The sequence below is a fragment of the Hemicordylus capensis genome, chromosome 6 (genome assembly GCF_027244095.1).
Source record: "Hemicordylus capensis ecotype Gifberg chromosome 6, rHemCap1.1.pri, whole genome shotgun sequence".
Classification (NCBI taxonomy): Eukaryota; Metazoa; Chordata; class Lepidosauria; order Squamata; family Cordylidae; genus Hemicordylus; species Hemicordylus capensis.
In genome coordinates this window covers 137,098,657-137,117,903 of record NC_069662.1, presented here as the reverse complement: position 1 = coordinate 137,117,903, position 19,247 = coordinate 137,098,657, and the positions used below count along the sequence as shown (strand labels likewise).

The following is a 19,247-nucleotide window of genomic DNA, read 5'->3' as shown; positions in this document are numbered from 1 at the left end:
TTAACAGTTTGGAAAGGGGTGATGTAACTCACAATGTTGCTCAAGTTCAGAAAAGTTGGCAAAGTAAGTATAACCCAGCTGATTTCAAACCAAGCCTAAACTCCGCTGACATTCAGGCCTTGCTCAGTTTGGTCCAGCACCATCACTCCCTGCTAACATGCCCTTTTGCAAAAGCTTTTTCTGGAAGCTCTGTGGCACAATGGGGAAATGATTTCACTAGCAATCCGGAGGTTGCTGGTTTGAATCCCTGCTGGAATGTTCCGCAGACTATGGGAAACACCTATGGTGGGCAGCAGCGATATAGGAAAGATGCTGAAAGGTATCATCTTGTTCTGTGCGGGAGATGGCAATGGTAAACCCCTCCTATATTCTATGAAAGAAAACCTCAGGGCTCTGTGGGTGCCAGGAGTAGACACTGACTCGATGGCACACTTTACTGGCAATTGGCATTCCTTTTGTCTAGCAACACTTGCAATAACATCCCCAGGCAGCTTAGTAAAGTATACTTTCCAGGCCATCTGATGCCCCTACTCAGCTATATTTCCCAGGAATGAGTGGCTCCCTGAGCTACTGTTGTACATGAATTAACCCGGCTAGCCCTTCCCCCACCCTGACCCCCAGGTGGTGCATTGCACTGGCCACAAAATTGGATCCAAGGCGATACAAGCCCAACTGGATGGTTTTTCATTGGAAGCAATTCTGATGAAAAATTCATCCAATTTTTGAAGGTGGGCACTTACCTTCAATGAAAGTCCAGTTTGTATTGAAGTGGGCAACCTGCAAAGGCAGTGCTTAAAACTGCTGCCTTGCCTGGTCTCACCCTATAATGCACCAGTAAAGGACGCAACATCACGACATCATCCATCCTCCTGCTGGTGCATTACTAGGAATTAAATCACCACACACAGGGTGCAGTTCCCCCCCGATAAATATACCATTCCTGGTATATAGTAAGGCAAGACCTATAAATACGTTTTCTTCACATCAGTCCTGCAGAATTTTTATTTTTTCCTAGAAGTTGGATTTTTACTCAAAGTAAGCCCACCTCCATGCACTGAGCCAATATAGATTACTGGCATGATGCAATCCAGGCCACCCGCTACATTTGGACAAGATGAGAATGACCTGGGTTGGACTCAGTAATCTGGACTTGGAACAAGGGAGAATGTTCAGTTCCTGTCTCTTCCTCTCCCACCCTCCCCCCGCCACAAACACTGCATGGGGAGTGCAATAGCGTCACGTTTCAGAAGCCACTTAGAAAAGAATGAGCTGTTTTCCAATTTCTGGAACATATACCTTGCCAGGCCCATCCCAATTTGAGTTAGAGTTTGCCTGTCACTAATGACTACTTGGTGTCCCAGTTGGTCAAGAAGAGGAAGCCATTGCCTCAGAATTGCTGTTTTGAGTATTGGGAAAAGAAGATGTCCCAGCTGTGGAACTTATTGGGTAAGAACTCATTTAACCAGGCACCACATTTAGAAAGAAAGAGTGTTTAATTTTGCCATCAAGACATTTGTCATGCCACAATGGAAGTAGATTCATTCATTATCCTGCCACAAATTAGAACACATTACAAAGCCATTTCCCAAATGTTTATTGAAGCAGTAAGAGGTTGCTCATACTGTGCTGAAAAAAGCCATTTTATTCAATTCAGAAACTCAACAGTATTGCAGCACAAGATATTGCTATCTTAACTAGACTCCTTTTTTAAAGCTTTCCTAATCCATCAAGAGTCAGTCTGCAAGATCTAAGACCTATCTCTTCTAGCATAACCACCTTGCGCTCTGGAAAAAAACTGCAGAAAGGCACTTGAAAGCTGTTTCTCTTTTAAATCTTGCTGGTAAGGATTCATTTCTGCACAGGAAAGATGTGCCATTCTCTCTTCACTCCAGATCATCATGATGGGAAGTTTCATTGATCACCTATGAAGACAAATTGGCATAACACATTAGAATGGGGGGGAAAGCCAACCCATTTTCAACTTGTAGACCTAAACATTTCACCAATGAAAGAAATGAGTGGAAAAAGCTAATTGCTTATGGGTAAACTTATATGAATGCTATTTGGCATCATCGTCTACATGTTGCACTGGCAGCAGAGGGGAGGGGCAACTCCATTCAATTCCACCATGCCCTCTCAACTAGCTTAACCTGTACTGGTCCCAAATTATACCAAGCAAGAACAAAGCCTTCCCTAGCCTCCCACCCTCTGCCCTAGGCTGTCTGCTCCAAGAAAAATGAGGCTGAGGAGAGGGTATAGGGTAAGCCAACTCTAGTTCAGAAATAGTTGCTCCACCCTGGTCACTCACTTCAGCCTGCCCAGGCTCTTCAACAGATGCTCCATCAGAGCAGGTCATGAAGCTGCTGTAGCAAACAGGAATAGCATCCTGTGTGGAATTTGTTCACAATGGGGAGAAAACCTTTTCCTTCTGTTGGACAATGTAACCAGAGCTGGACAGACCTTGCAATAAATAGCATGTGAGATTCCAAGTCTTTCACAGCCCTGTATTCTCTTCTTTCTATAGTTATTTCCTGCCTGGTACAATCCTACCAATTCTACACACTCCCTTCATCACCCAAACACTGCAACACTAGATTCTTAGTAAGCCTCCATTCTGAAAGGCCCTTAACCTGATGTTATTTATTCTGGGCACAGGATAATAGGTTGATGAGATGTAGTGGCTTTTTGCCAACAGAATGAGCAGCAGCAGGAGAGTATAACTTGTCCTCTTCCAGAAAAACTGTGTGTGCCCATGAAGTTTTACAATGGACTGAACTCCATCATGTTCCTACCCAATTGGGTGGTGGCTAGGAAGAGTTCCCATCTTGGCTAGCTAGCATCTACCAACACTGGCCCTCCAGTTATCAGTGCAGAAAGACAGGGAGACTAGCAGAGGCTCTTGTTCAGGATGTAGGCAACCAGAAGAGGTCAGCATGCTTAAGAAAAGAATTTGATCCTTCCTCAAGCTGTGGGGACAGAGTCCCTAAGGTTCTGCCAAGAGCCAGAGTGCAGAAGGTAAAGCTTGCCCACCCCCCTCACCATCCACAAGAAATGTTACTTGCACTCACCTGTCCATCTCTAGTTTCAACAGTCTTGATTAGGAGTGTTCTCTTTGAGTGGGTGTCGATTGGAATTGACTCAAGGTTAGTTTCTGCAGATGGAAGGCCATGCAGTTAGACCACTGTATGGTATGCTCACTCATGTAAGATACTATCACAGGTGACATTTGTACCATGCAACCCACCAAAGCATCTCTAATTATGCACCAATAAAATAAAGCTAGATGAAGCCAGAGGCAAGTGAACCCTCTACCAGCCACAAAGAAGCTGGGTGACTCTGGGCCAGTCACTTCCCTCTCAGCCTAACCAACCTCACAGGATTGTTGTGAGAAGAAACTTAACTATGTACACTGCTCTGGGCTCTTTGGAGGAAGAGCAGAATATAAATGTAAAAATAAAACAAACCAACAAGTGCCGCAACAGGTATACTGCAATGACGTTTCTTCCAAAACTGTAGTTACCGATTACACATTTGAAACAAGACAAGAATGGCCACAGTTTAGAAGTCCAAACCATTTTGATGCAGATGCCAATATCGAGGTCATCCATTGCCAAGTTGAAACCCCCAAAATAGTTTTAGATGAAAAATACAGAATTTCTAGGCATTGCTGACAAGCTAGCTGCTGCTACTTACCTCTCAGGTTCAGGGAAGCAAAAGTTTGAACAGGCATAGTAATTCTGTGGGAGAGGGGGAAAAGAGGCAAAATCCAGAGTTAGATAGCAGCAGTCTTGGGTATCTTTTTTGCTGCAAGCCTACTAGATGCATTTAAGTACCTGCTCTCCTCTCCCTCCAGCAGTTTCCTGTAGGTGGTAATCTCCATATCAAGAGCCATCTTTATATTCAGCAAGTCTTGGTACTCGCGAAGATGGTGAGCCATTTCCTCCTTCATGTTTTGGATTTCTTCTTGGAGGCGGGCAATAGTGTCTTGGTAGTTAGAAGCTTCAAGAGCAAAGTTCTCCTCCATCTCACGCATCTGGCGCTCCATAGATTCATTCTGCAGAGATTTACAAAATCACATACTGAGGTGGTGTACACCTGTTGTGCCATGCTCAGTTAATCCCACATGCAGCCCAAAGCAATATTCACACATTGGGTTCCCTTGTACTGTCTTACAGACTCAGCAGTATGCTTCCTCTCTGCATCCTGCATTTCAGGGGGCCTGTACTCAGGTTCACTTTCAAAATGAACACAGGTACAGCCATTAACACAAAAATCAGTAGTTGTGTGCAGACATCTGAATACAGGAGAAATTCATTAATCATGGACCCAGCATCCACAGTTTCACATATCCGTGGTCAGGTAATTGCCACCCGACCTCAGCTTAAGTGATAAAATTATGCAATTAAAGGGTTAAGACTCATGTGTCCATGAGTCAGAGATGGGTGGAAGTGACCTCTGAGGTCATTTCCACCTGCCATTTAGAAGACAGGAGCCAATTTGTGGGGTGGGGAACGACAAAAGTTTTCTCGGGGAGGGGGAGAGACAATAACTTTTGAGGCATTGCTGGGCAGCTGGGGTCACAGAGCATGATAGGGCACTCTCCTCACCCCATTTCAGTCTGTTTTCTCATCCCGTTTTTATCCTTTTGTCCTGCTTTGCCCCACTGCCTCAGGAACCTAACCCCCCAATTCCCATTGCCCAAATGCCCCATTATTTGCCCCCATTCACCCCATATCCAACCCCCCCTGGATAAAAGGATTCTCCTGTATAGGTACAACTCAATATCTGAACAAGGTATTGCAAGATTAAGTCATTGATCTCAAAGCACTCTTTACAAGAATATTTCAGTTGAGGTTACAGTGCTTCCAATTCTATTTCAATTGTCATATGGAAGATTGAGGATTGCTTTACATGTTGCAGAAGTGTATGATGCTTACACTCTAGTGCAAAGAAAGCCCCAAGTCTCCAGATTCAATTTTATGTTCACAGCCACACTATAGGGAGCATCGGTTAGTGAAAGAGCTCATGCTCTGTATATGTAGTAAGATTCCAAGTTCAGTCCCCAATATCTCCAGTTAAAGGTTCTGTTTTGAAGAGCAGAACTGGGGGAAACCTCTGCTAGTCAAAATCAAGTACTGGGATAGCTGAATGAAGACTATAAGGCAACTTTCACACCGCACAAATTAGTCTTTCAAAAGAATCTTGGAAGTTGTATTTTACCTGAACTTCACAGTATTTAACATTTTGTTTTGGCAGGAATTGGTCCATTCATTTGCTGCACACACACAGTACAATACAGCCGAACTGCAATTATTGGAGGGGGATCAGCCAAAGCCGCCTCCTCTGAGTGACACTTTCACTTACAGTTCCTTTAAGTGAATCCACTTCACAGGTGAGAGACTGAATTTGCCTGCGGTAGTCATTAGCTTCTTGTTTGGCCTGGCGCAGGGCATCATTGTTTCTGCTGGCTGCTTCAGAGAGATCTGCAAACTATTAACACAGTAGAGTCACAGTCATACCAACTTTGGAGGAGTAAAATGCTTTGTCACAGCATCTTTGCCCAAGATGTGATAGTGAGGGAGGAGATTAAATACCTTTACAAGGATTCTTGACTTGGAGTTAGCAGAGCAAAAAGGGAAAGGGTAACCCCACAGCACAAACCACTTTTACAAGACCAACTAATCTGTGCAGCACTTAATGTGATCAAATTCTGCACATTAAAAAACTTTCCACATTTTAACGAGCTCATTTCATGAACAGATTGCAAGCCGTCTTCCTGGTCTATTTGTCCTGAAGAGTATTTGTTTACAAAGCAAAGATCTCCCCACAGACTTCCAATTGCTTTTTACCAGACCCATCTGCAGCACACCAGATGCTCCTTTGCAACAACATACAAGACCTTTTTAAAATGTGTTGCGACTCTGTTGTTTTTCCATCAGGATAGGGGGAAATACAAAGAAGCTGCTGTTTGGATCAAGCCGCAACAAAGCAAATAAGAGTTGTGCATGCATTTTGTGGAGAAATCTATTCTTAGGAGATTGGAATGTGTGATGCTGTGCTTTCATTTCCCAACATTCCCTACCACTTCACAGGCAAATAGCCCCATTTCTCAAGGAACTTGGGTCCCGTCCACCTCAAGTTATTTTGATATAGGAAAGTCACTGTGAAGTTCACTCACATCTGTGGTGGATATTTGTTTCGTTAAGCCTCCAGTGGCAAGGTGTGACCATTTATCATGTTGCAGAAACACCTTTTTCAATAAGGTTTTGTAGTTTGATAAAATTTCTTCCACAACATGAGGAGAACTCGAGTGAAGTATTCACCACCTCAAATTTTAGTCTATTTTTAGATGGAGCCCTTGGGAGACATCTTATTTTTTAGTGTTTTAAGATTTCTCATTGAAAAGTCTGTGTTCTTCATTGTAAGGCCTGGGGGCCAGTGGCAGCCTCCATCAACACCAAGTGTGACTCTTTAATGGTTTATTGGCTCTGTGCAAAACGTTAGCCAACTGGGAATACTCTGCAGAGTTCCCCTGGTACTCTGCGGAAATAACTGTTCCCAGCATGCAATGTTGTGCTTTGCCCAGTGCCAGGGGGCTCCTTTAGGGGAAACAGAGCCCTAGAGCCCCAGCACCATCTTCGAAGGTGTGCACAGAGTGCCGAGTCTGAGAAAAGCACAGTGAGGTGCAGTGAGAAATGCCTCTCACATTAAAGGTTTTTTGCCCCCGCTTGAAAAAAACAGTCAAGATCACCAAAATAATAGTAGTAGGATATGCAATTCTGAGCTGCAAGTTAAGGATATATTGTTTTAAAATAGAATTATTGTGGAACCTGGTCCTATTGTAAGCCCATACAATTCCCCTTAATACTTAGCCAGCATTAAAACATTGCATCTGAGTGATGAAACCAACCATGAATGGTTGAACTCCAGATTAGTCTCTTCCATTAAAATGCATCACGAAGTCAAGTATTTTAAGACAGCACAGGGGCTTTGGTAAGTCACTTACTTTTGATTTGTACCACTCTTCAGCTTCCTGAAGGTTCTTAGCAGCCACACTTTCATACTGCTGACGCACATCACGCAAGGCAGCAGTGAGATCGGGCTTAGCAACATCCATGTCGATCTGGACATGCTGCTCCTGGATCTGGGCCTGCAACTCACGGATTTCCTTCAAGAAAAAGTCCAGATGTTTAATCAAGGCTTAATACAACTCGTTTGCTAAATATCAACACCCCAAAGCCAACCAAGTTCCACCTACCTCATCATGAAGCTTCTTCAGGAAAACAATTTCTTCTTGCAAGGACTCAACCTTGCGCTCAAGATCCAGACGGGCCAGAGAGGCATTGTCAACATCCTGCAGAAAGACACACACACAGCTCAGTAACGTCCACATACCAAATACAGTTAGTATCTTTAAGCTTGTTCTTTATAGCAATTACTGTCTAAATCAGCAGTGATCAGAGACCCTTTTCTCCCAGTACAGAGTTTTAAGAGATGTAAACTTGGACTAAACATGTCTGATTAGAAAGAGGTTTTAGTGTGTGCTTTATTCTAGTTGGTAGACTGCATGATGTTTTAGATGGAAGGGATGTTGTGGCATGTTTGGGTGTCTTTTAAAGCCACTGACTAACATACATTTTCATTACTAGAGAATCTATGCACCAAGAGTTTTAAGTTATTCAAATATATCACTGGTGCCAGATAAGCAATGTCTTGATGCAGCTAAAGCAAGCTACAAATTAGTGGGCATGCATTTTATCACTACATTCTGTTTAGGGCAGAGGACAGGTTGCTCATGAAGAGAAAACTTTGTAGAATGTAAGGCTCTAGGCAAGGACCTATCAGCCAAATTGGAAGATTTCAAGTACAACAGGTACAGCCACAACCAACACAGAATATTTGTGCTGGGTATATAGGCTTATTAACCTGAAGAGATCAGAGCCCATATCAGTTGCTACTTTTGTTTTCTATGCACTGTGCTAGCAGGTACCCCTGCGAACTGAGTGAAGAGACACCTTTTAAAATAGTGAACTCCAACTTCACATATATTCTGATGGGATCTGAGCTGTGAGTGATTGATCAGGAGAAGGATGTCATGGTGGACAGCTCATTGAAAGTATCAGCTTAATGTGCAGCAGCTGTGAAAGAGGCCAATTCCATGCCTGGAATCATCAGGAATGAAAATAAAACTGCTAATATAATAATGTCCTTCTACAAATCTATGGTGTGGCCACATTTAGAGTCCTGTTCACAGTTCTGGTCACCATACCTCAGAAAGGACATTATAGAACTGGACAAGGTGCAGAAGAGGGCAACCAAGATGATCAGGGGCCTAACAATTCCTTTTGGAGGCAAGGCTACAACACCTGGGGATTTTTAGTTTAGAAAAAAAAGACTAAGGGGAGACATGATAGAGGTCTATAGAATTATGCATGGTGTAGAGAAAGAAATTTCTCTTCCCCTCACATTAACTCTAGAACCAAGGTCATCTCATGAAACTGATTGCAAAGAAATTTAGGACCAACTAAGGAAGTACTTTTTCACACAACACTTAATTAACCTACGGAATTCTTTGCCACAAGATGTGGTGACAGCCACCAGCCTGGATGGCTTTAAGAAGGGCTTAGATAAATTCATGGGTGGCAAGTCTATCAACGGCTACCAGTCTCACGGCTATAAGCACCTCCAGCCTCAGAGGCAAAATACCTCTAATATTTAGTTGCAGGGGAGCAACAGCAGGAAAGAAGGTATGTTCTGTCCTCACCTCTTGCCTGTGGGCTTCCCAGAGGCATTTGTTGGGCCACTGTGTGAAATAGGATGTTGGACTAAGAACTTGGGCCTGATCCAGCTGGGCTGTATTTAGCAGGGGTGTGTGCGCATGCAACAAGCCCCATCCAACTCCAGTATTTCTCCAAGGGCTGTTGCTGGCATCTGCCTTATTTCTTTTTAGACTGCAAGTTCTTTTGAGACATCTTGTTTATTATTTTTCTAGGTCAAGTGCTTTGAGCAGTTTTTTGAAAAGCAGTATATATATATATATAGTAAGTATTTTTAGTAGTAGTGCTAGTCATTTCACTTAGAAATAGCATTGTGTCATTTGAGACCCCCAATTTCATGCCTAAAATTCACAGCTTATACTAGACATTTAGTAAGAATTAATATCCTCAAAAGCCACCTACTGCAATCTAGCTCAAACTCCAGATGTTGACTACATTTAAACATCTGATTTGTTCTAGATTCAGCTAGCAAAAGAATACTGAAAGTTCATATCCACAAAGCCATTTGAGGAATGGAGGAAAAAGCCATTTCCCCCTTCAAGGCACAGTGCACTCAAACAGAAAATATTCTGTGTCTAGTAGCTCTTTATAAGACACAGGATTTTCCCTGTGGGTAGTTACAGTCTAGTTTTCTTCACTCATAGCTTCAAGTTCCATACATATATCTCTTTAAACTTTGGGCTATGTGGCTTATCCACCAGGTGCCCAGATCAAAATACTGATCTATTTTCTAGATGTTGCACACAAATGAAATGTTAATAAATGTTGGTAAGATTTTAGTGGTTTTTAAAAAGCAGCATCATTAGGATAAAAATCTAAGTTTGCATTTGGATTGAGCTGCTTTGAACATTTGGTAACACAAGATACAGTATTCAAAAGCTGTGAAGCATTTATCTAGCTAGTGCTTCTGGCAAATCTTGTCAAAAAGTAGAAGTTGTCAAAATCTGGGTAGTTATAACTGTGCCCCAAGCAGTCATTTTCAAATGCAACTGCAGTAGCTAGTCACCAGGGGGCACTCTTGCAGCTACGCATATGGAGCATCCAGTCAGAAGTTCTTTCCTGTTCTAAGGCAGGGCAACATACAGTAGGTGCTAGTTTTCCTCATCCATGCAACATTTTGATAAGAAGTTGCATCTGTGAAACATCACCCTGCCTTACATCTGGTAACAGATATAGAGTGCCATCTCAAACGGCATAACAACTGCTGATGCTACTATAGCGTTAAAGGTTCAGGTGGGAAGCAACAAACTTAAGGCAGGGAGAGTCAATGGAACAGAAGATCACAACAGAATGCAAGACACACTGTGTGCGGTCAGGAATAAAAGGTTACTGAGCAACCAAAAGCTAGGCAAGAGTTGCCTAACACTATGAAATTGTTTTAGACGAGCATTTCAAGACATTTGTGGTAGAGAGACTCTTATCCATACAAACCCACCAGGCCTTCAGTTAAGCTTAAGAGACCCTACTCTGGTCCATCCCCACTGGAAACAGAGTCGGCAGGCAGTAGGGACTGGGCCTTTTTGGTGGTGGCTTGACAGCTTTGCAACATCCACTGGCAAGCTCCAACAGGCTCCTTTTCTTCCTGCTTTTAGATACGGTATAAAACCTTTTACTAAGACAAGCATTTGATGTGTAATCCTTTGTTCTAGTTTTATTGCTGCTGTTTTCTGGTTGTGTTTAATAGTTATGGTTGCTCTCAATATTTGTGAGTATATGCCACAAATTTTAAGTAAAGCAACAGGACAGAAGTTAAATACAGGCCACCAGAGAACATTTAAGCCTGCTCTCCCACTTGTAGAGGTTAAGACACCTCTTACTAAAACACAATGGCTAACTGTTACTAGTGTTTCAGCTGCAATTATCTAGATGGGACAAAGTTTATCCTCATAAGTCCTTTACAGCAGGACCCAATTCACATCCCATTCAAGCATCATCCACAGACTTCAAAGACATCCTGCAATTCACAATGGGTGTTTTCAGCCATTTCAGTTTGAGATATTAGATCACAGGAAAGGCTTCACACAACCACAGCAGATAGCTCTGTTAATTACCACCCTAATAACCTGTCTGAAGGCCAATGTCAACTTGTAGGCCTATATTAAAGTGACCGCCTGCAGAGGCACTGGCACCTTTACTGCTGCATGAAGTAGCAGCAATTAGGTTAATTAGACATATGCATTGATTTCCCTATGCCCTTATTTGTCACATGGCCATAGTATCAAGGAAGAGTATTTTGCTGCAGCTGTTTAAAGATTAGCACATGTGGTTCTGCTAGAGATACGCATTATGTTGATCTCAAAGCTGGCTCTCAACTTCTGAGTAACCATGTTATCAACCTCCTCCAGGAGGGTTGTAAGTCATGTCATCATATAAGCCACTTGAACAAAGTATGCAGTGACTTGTCCCCTTAGCTAAGCAGAGTCCACCCTGGTTGCATATGAATGGGAGACTTGATGTATGAGCACTGTAAAATATTCCCCTCAGGGATGGAGCTGCTCTGGGAAGAGCAGAAGGTCCAAGTTCCCTCCCTGGCTTCTCCAAGATAGGTCTGAGAGAGATTCCTGCCTGCAACCTTGGCGAAGTCGCTACCAGTCTGTGAAGACAATACTGAGCTAGATGGACCCATGGTCTGACTCAGTATATGGCAACTTCCTATGTTTCTATGACAGCTCTTAAACAGAGAGGTCTTGTCAACTGGAGATTCCTGGGAACCACCTGGGAACCTGAACTACCTAAATGCAACACACATGCTCTATAGGCCTGTGCATGTTCAGAAAATTCCAATTCTGATTCGACCCACTCCAAATTTGACAATATCGGATTCTATGAGCTCTGACAATATTGGATCAGATCAAAATCCCAACTTAAATTTGGATTTCCCCCCCAAAGTTGTCAATGGCGGGGGGAGAATCACTCATTGGCCATAGGGCCTTGAAACTTGCCACATGTGGGGAAGGGGGTCAGGACCCCTGTAGTGAGTTTGAAGGTCGATAAATCCCCTTGGTTTTGGTGATTTTATTTATTGTTATAATGGTGAGATCTGGCTTGTTTCAAGCCAGAATATTACAAAAACCTATGAAACTCTCCTTGGACCATTATTTCACTTGGACCACCATTATCACCTCCTTGGACCATTATTCCACTAGCATGGGAAGAATCTGCCCTTTGCCTTCATAAAAGGAGTAACATTCCCCTTTCATATCTCCTGAACAGATGGGCATATAGTTATGAAATCTGGGACACACAAAGTCCACATTGGCAGGACTCTTTTTTCAGAGCTCCGGGTCAATCCCCTGATTTTGGGTGAATTTTTGAAAATTCTCTTTTAAAATGGCTAAAAAATTGTCAAACCTGGCTTGTTTCAAGCCAGAAATTTTTAAGTTTTGAATCTGAAGCCCTCCTTGGACCATCATTCCAGCCCCATGTAGAGGAAAAAGGACATTCCTTTGATTGTATATTAACTGTCTTCCCCATTGCAGGAATAGGCAGAGCTTTTAAAGGTTTTTAAGAGGACTTCACACCTTTTTATCCCTTAATAGTTAAAAGGGAACCTGAGAAATTCTAACCACAAATACAGAAACATCCAAAGTACTTTCACTGTGTGCTTCTGCAATGGGGAAGACAAAAATATAAGATCAAAGGAATGTCCTTGTTCCTCCACATGTGGGTGGAATGTTTGTTCAAGAAGGGGCTCCAGATCCAGAATTATTCTGTAAAGTTCTGGCCTTTTTCAAGCCAGATGTCATCATTTTCAGCCATTTAAGAAAAAGATCACCCAAAATCAGGTGACTGACCATTGGGGAAAATAATACACACAGTCCTGCCAATGTGGCCTTCATGTGTGCCAGATTTCATAACTATATGTCCATCCATTCCAGAAATATAAAAGGGGTGCTAAAGGGACATGTTACCACATTTCATGAAGGCAAAGGGCAAATTCCTCCACATGTTGGTGGGATTGACCACTGAACTCTTCAAGTTTACTACAGGGGAACCCCAACCCTGTTCCTCGTGTGTGTGTGGCAGGTTTCAAGGCTCTAGGACCAACCGGTGGTTTTTGGTGGGAACCCCCCCCCCATTTCCCCATTGGCCATTAAGGGAAATCCTATTCCATTTTGCCAATTCCAAAATGGACATATTTCCAAATTAATTTTGATATTTCAAAACTCCAACTTTACCAATCTGACTTTATTTTTTTTTAATGGATTTTACCAATGTTGGAAAAAATCTGATTTTCCAAATCCAAATTTTTACAGGCCTAGTGCTTTACTATTAGAGTATGACTCTAAGAACACCTAAACCACATGGATCCCCCCTCTGAAGTAAAATAATTTCCATTCTACCTTTCCCTACAACTTTGGTTCCTCTCTCCCTTCCTGCAAGATGCCCTAAACATGCAGAAGGGAGAAGGCATTTGAGAGCTAATAAAGGGACTACAGATTCAGTTCGAAGGCCTAAGTTACCAGTACTTAGTTTAATGTATTTCTATTGGCCTTTACCACAAAACACACAAAAGCAGTTCAGACTTCACATTAAGATGGCTGCACAAGTAGTTATGTTACACAATCCTGCTTTTCTCCCACATGTTGATTTACTCCATTACTATAATGCACCAGTAATACTGTTACCCCTGCTAACTGGGCAGAGAGGCACCTTTTTAACGTGGTGATTCTCTTTACTGAGCAGGGGGAGAGTAACTGGCCCTATCCACCCCCAGCATAATACTTTCAGTGACTGTTGCTGCTGTCTATCTTATGTTTCTTTCTAGATTGTGAATCCTTTGGGGACAGGGATCCATCTTATTTATTATTTATCTCTGTAAAACCGCTTTGGAAACTGTTGTTGAAAAGCAGTATATAAATATTTTTTTGTTGTTGGCAAATTTAATGTTTCACTGGCAAAACCTACACTATATTATTTCAGTTTCCTACATAATGTTTAACTTTACCAGAAGCTATACTAAAAGCCAATTGTATAGTTGCTTCTGTGCACGACCATCAGATCAGTTGTGCATACAGCCCATGTGCTCAAGCAAACACTGGCAGTGAACTTTAGTTGATTGTATCGTAGGGGTCACTAAAGACAATATATCCCTACAAGTTGATTCCACATCATTTCTGTTGATCCTAATCAACAATTAAATCGTTAGATGGCCTCGAGGAGACACAGGACAATTGTACATGTATGCTAGACACATTTGTCCGGTCCACATGTGAGAGGGAGGTCTGGGGTGGGGAATCTAATTTTTACCCAAAGGAGCATGTGAAACCCTGCCTTACTGGATGTAGTTTTAATCCCATTATCCCCCAGCCTGGCTTGCTTCTAGTATCAGAGCTCACCAGGGGAAATAATGCTTAAGCAGGGAAGCAGTGGGTTTAAAGTTCTCTCCCCTAAACAGTCCTTTTGGTGCAAGTAGACCCCTCCACCCTCTCCTTATGGTTGAAGGGGGCAAATATGTATACATACATGCAGTTGCTCCACATTTCTTGTTTGGCCCCAAGTAGGTGAGAGGCTTTGATACAGCTGTGGGCCAGTGTACTGTTGCTTATACATACAGCAGATGACTTAGGTAATGCCCATGTGGCAGTTATGGGGTAACAAAAAATCACCCAGCACACACTGAGTAAAATCAGGCCTCTCTCCCCACAGGCCACTTCCATATTTCAGGGGTTCAGAATACAGGAAGTGGACCATTGGTCCATCTAGCTCAGTACTGTCTACCCAGACTGGCAGCAGCTTCTCCGAGGTTTCAGGCAGGAGTCTCTCCCAGCCCTATCTGGAGCTACCAGGGAGGGAGCTTGGAACCTTCTGCATGCAAGCATAATGCAGATGCTCTTCCCAGAGCAGCCCCATCCCCTAAGGAGAGTATCTGACAGTGCTCACACATGTCGTCATCTCCCATTCAAATGCAAACCAGGGTAGACCCCACTTAGCAAAAGGGACAATTCAGGTTTGCCATCACAAGACCAGCTCTTCTCCCATCGGGTCCCCACCAAGATGATGTTGGGCTGAGGAAACACGAAGCTGCAGCCAAGAACATTTTGCTTCCAGGGGATTTGCTTCTCTCTTACTTTCTCCTTGGAAGTCAGAAGTTTTAAAAGTTTGTCATCAAAAGTTAAAATTGCCCAACACAACTGAAGCCAAGAGTTGAAATTTTCTACAATCAATTCAGAAACTTAGCCCAGGAAAAGCCAAGTCATTTCTAGAACAAAGATGTTATCCTAATGGCTTAGATACACATTGAAAGGTAGATTCACTATATTTGTTTCCGCTACTTTCCTAACAAAAGGAAATAGTCATTTGAAGGTGATGAATAGCAACTCCTGGTAGTACTTGCTTCTATCCCAAGTAGAGTGGAAAGAGGAGGGGAGCTACTCAAGAATTCAGCCCTGAATTAACTTTCTCTCTCAAGAACTTTGTTAGTTTCTGTACCAGAGGAATGATCAGCTAACATCTGGTTCAATGTCCACTTTAGGCAGACTGGGCCTGCCGAAGTGACCAGTGCTTTAATTTGTGGGTTTCTAAAATACTCTTGCATCATTACACATTCAGTAAGAATGCAGCCTGTTATAAGCACCCCAGAATACAAAGGCTTCTATTATTTCAATCTGCTGCCACCACACTTGCCATAATGCCTGCATCTGCATTCCATAGTGAATCCCATAGAAACCATTAATACCTTCCAGCCAAGTGAACAGATGGCTCCCTTTCACCCTTACCAATCAGAAAAACCAATTCCACAGAGCTGCTCTGTGCAACAGGCTAGACTCTGATAAAGCAGGAACAATAGCTGGCTCCTAGCAGGTCCAAGGACAGGCAGATTTAAGTATTCCTCTATGCTTTCAAGTGCAGCTGCTAACCTAGGTGCAGCTGAGAACATGGAGTACTCCAAAGCCTGGAGGTATGAACTGCAAGTCTTCAGCCCAAAACTCTTTGGCCAAGAAGTCTACAACACAGCAATACTGACCTATTGCTATTACTGAGAAAGTAAGTTAATCAGGTACTATGTGAATGCTCAGAATTAATAAGCACTGCCTTGGCAAGATAGTAGTTAAGTTTCTATTTATGTATTATATTGCTTTTACAAATACAAGATATGTTCAGCATTATAAGCTGCTTTGTAAGAAACCTAATGAGTTTCTAAACAAAGCTGAAGTCTAATCAAAGAAATCTCATGGCTCTGAGAAAATAATTCGGTATTACAGGACCAACACTTTTGTATCCCTTTTCAGCCACTAGGGGGCTTTAAGTTTTACATCCAATAAAGTCTTCGCACTATATTCTAGATTTAGCATGCGCTTCTCAAAGTTTAATAGAAAACTTTTACAGACCTGTCTGAAAGACTGCAGAGTGCTGTCAGCCTCTTCTCTCAGAATCATCTCATCCTGGAGTCTAGAAAAATAAAGGACGTTCAGAAACGGAGACAACTCACAGCAACACTTAGCTTGATTCAATAGACTAGGAGCCACACCCATGAAAACCACAAAGGAAGGGGAGGGGGAGAAGGAGAATGCTTCTAGACAAAAGCATCCTCATTCCTCCATTTTCAAGACTGCAGAGCAGGCGTGGAGGAGGTCTGTTGTAGTAGCAGCATTAAGTCCACCCAAACCCCAGCCCTACAACAAATTTTATCCACAACCAACAAGAAGCCAACCTACATTGTGGGTAGTTGGTCTAATTCTACAGGTTCACATTCTGCTAAGACAAAGGTTTTCAAAAAGCTGCCTCAGCCCACAAAGGCAGTAATTCAGTGTTAGCTGTGCTGCAAACTTGGTAATTCTAGTATCGGCGTGGCAAGTTACAAGGAGCTTACTTACAACCACCATAAGCTCTCCAGAAGGACCTCCCCCCCCCAAAAAATGGGAATAAATTGGTGCATCAGGGGACAGAATGAGGTATCAAGACAAGTAACAAGACACAGCTGTTACTGTATCTCTTGTGCTGCAGAATGTGGGAAAAGTTACAGAAGACTGCACAGAGATTCTTTTCGACGGAGGCATTTGCTAGGCTACCCGCACTGGTGCCTCCAGCAAGAATGCAGATTTGTTTTTTTCACAGGCTCATCCCTGGGGGAAAAGTTTTATGAAACTTTTCCACATGGTGCGTACGCCCATGAGATGACTTTCTAGAGCCACAGTACAAGCATGGAATGATAATTCCGAGTCCGCCGATGTGACAAAAACTCTCACGGGCTTGCATTAAAGGAATGAGACCCCGGAATTTTTGTCCAGGACTAGAGCATTGATTCCATTGTCCAAGGGCCGGGAGGAGGAGAAATAGATAGATAATTTTTTGCAGTGTTGCAAACCACCCTCAACTGTAATGGGACTTGTGGGCTCGCACTCTCCACACTTGGGAGAAAGTCCCTCTACCCCCCCCGCCCCCCCCCCATATATGCGCCTAACTCCCAAGTGGCTCAGAAGCACAAGACCCCCCTTCCGAGAGCTGCGCAGCCCCAGCCCAGGGCCCGCCCCCCGCGCCTTACTTCTCTCGGAGGCGCAAGATGTCGTCGGCCAAGTTGTCCCTCTCCACCTCCACGCGGGCCTTGTCATTGGTGAGCTGGTCCACCTGCCGGCGGAGCTCCCGCATCTCCTCCTCGTAGAGGTCGCCCAGGCGAGAGGTGCCTTTGCCCTTGAGCGCCTCGAGCTCGGCCAGCAGGATCTTGTTCTGCTGCTCCAGGAAGCGCACCTTGTCGATGTAGTTGGCGAAGCGGTCATTGAGCTCCTGCAGCTCGGCCTTCTCGTTGGTGCGGTTGGCCTTGAACTCCGTGTTGATGGCGTCGGCCAGGGAGAAGTCCACGCCGCCTTCGCCTATCAGGCGCATGGCCGGGAGGCTGCTGCGCAAACGCGTGGACGAAGACCGGGTGGCGTAGATGCCTCCGGGCGAGGAGGAGACCAGGCGCACGCTGCTGGGCCGGATGGCGCTCCCCAAGGAGTAGCGGCTCGAAGAGGTGACATAACGGGTGCTCCCCGTGCTGGGCCGGCTGCCGCCCCCGAACATGCGGCGGTAAGAAGAGCTCCGTTTCGTGGTGGTGGAAGTCATCTTTGTAATCCGAAGGGAGGGACGGACGGTCCCGGGCTGGCAGCGGCGAATTAGAAGACTTCAGCCGGCGTGCGCTGCAGGAGCAAGAGGCGCAGGAGAAGTTCTGTGCGCGCCCAGCGCGGTTTTATGCCCCAGCCACGCCCTCGCCGAGACTTTGGTCCGTCAATCAAACTGCAGCAGCCAACCAGCCGGAGGACCAGCGGCTCCTCTATTCTGAGGGTCCCGGGGCGGGAGAGGCAAAGGAGCGAAACGGTGACCAGCGAAGAGGGGGCGGGGCGGGGTTCCCATCCCTGCCCGCCCAGCGTGACCACACAAGTGTTTCATCCAACAGGGCATCGCCACAGGCGTTTTTGGTGAACGCCCAGCCCAGCCCTCTTTCCCATCGCAACCCTGTCAGCCCCCACCCGGGCCCGAGAGGCGAGTCGGGAGGGGCAGTAGAACAGCTGCTGCCACATCCTCTGTTTTGCTCCCCCGCATTCTGCCTCTGCGCGACACAGCGGGGATCGGGGCCATTGAGCCCACTCCTGCCTTCTGGACCAGCCCGAGAGGCAGCGCAGGCGATCAGGTGGGGCCGCCCTCCCAAATCACTTGGCAGCCCCACCTGTACCTGCTGCGGCTGCTCAGTGAGCAAGAGGAGGAAGACGTGGCTACTTTCTTGCCCTCCCCCTCCTTCACACGACCCAATCCGTATAGTTGCGCCAGCCGCAAAGAGGGAGAGCGCACGTGTGAGTGAGCAAGCAAGCAGCCGCCTGTGTGCCCGCTTGCACCCCTCTCTCCCCTCCTCCCGGGCTCCGCGGTGGCGAGGTGGACTGGCTGGCACTAAGGGAAGGCAGAGGGGACGACGGCGCACGGAGAAGTGCCACTGGGGCCCAATCCTCCCCGCTCAATTGGGGGGTGGGGGGCATGCACGCAGCGACGGCCCTCTGAGCTTAAGCCTGGCGGAGGTGTTGCTGTGGAGGACGGGGTGATGCAGCAGCAGCAGCCGGGGCTGGTCGTTCACAGCCTGCAACACGGCAGCGGGACCTCCTGCGAGAGAGACTTTTGGGCCGCCTCATCAGCTACCCTGGGTGCCAATCCCGGCCCTGCAGGATGAGGAGGGCTGTAGCTGAGGAGCGGGAAAGACCGAGCGACACCCACGCACTCAGCCAGCCGGGAGGAATTCCTGGTTTGCGGCCAGGCTGGAGGAGAGAGGCGAGTGGAGCCCGAGGGAGGGAGGGGGAGGCAGCGCGCCGAGATGGAGCGGGCTGGAAGAGCCCCGATTAAAAACAGATGCGGGCCTGGCTGGGGAGAGTTAGAAGTTTGCGGGCGCAGCAGGGGGATGCAAAGCGTGGATGGAGCCAGCGTGGTGTCGTGGCTAGAGTGCTGGGCTAGGAGCGGGGAGACCCGCGTTCAAATCCCCATTCAGCCATGAGACTAGCTGGGTGACTC

General features: G+C 45.3%; 1 protein-coding gene across 1 annotated transcript; it reads right to left on the bottom strand.

Annotated features, from left to right (window-relative positions):
* Window positions 1-1,474: 1,474 nt before the first annotated feature.
* VIM (vimentin) lies at window positions 1,475-17,950 on the bottom strand. The gene is made up of 9 exons (XM_053264755.1): window positions 17,263-17,950; window positions 16,109-16,169; window positions 7,259-7,354; window positions 7,007-7,168; window positions 5,365-5,490; window positions 3,834-4,054; window positions 3,694-3,737; window positions 3,069-3,151; window positions 1,475-1,922 (listed from the first exon to the last, which is right to left on the bottom strand). Exons 1-9 carry the CDS (start codon window positions 17,817-17,819, stop codon window positions 1,884-1,886), a joined length of 1,389 nt encoding a protein of 462 aa, XP_053120730.1. The 5' UTR covers window positions 17,820-17,950; the 3' UTR covers window positions 1,475-1,883.
* Between the last annotated feature and the right edge of the window lie 1,297 nt (window positions 17,951-19,247).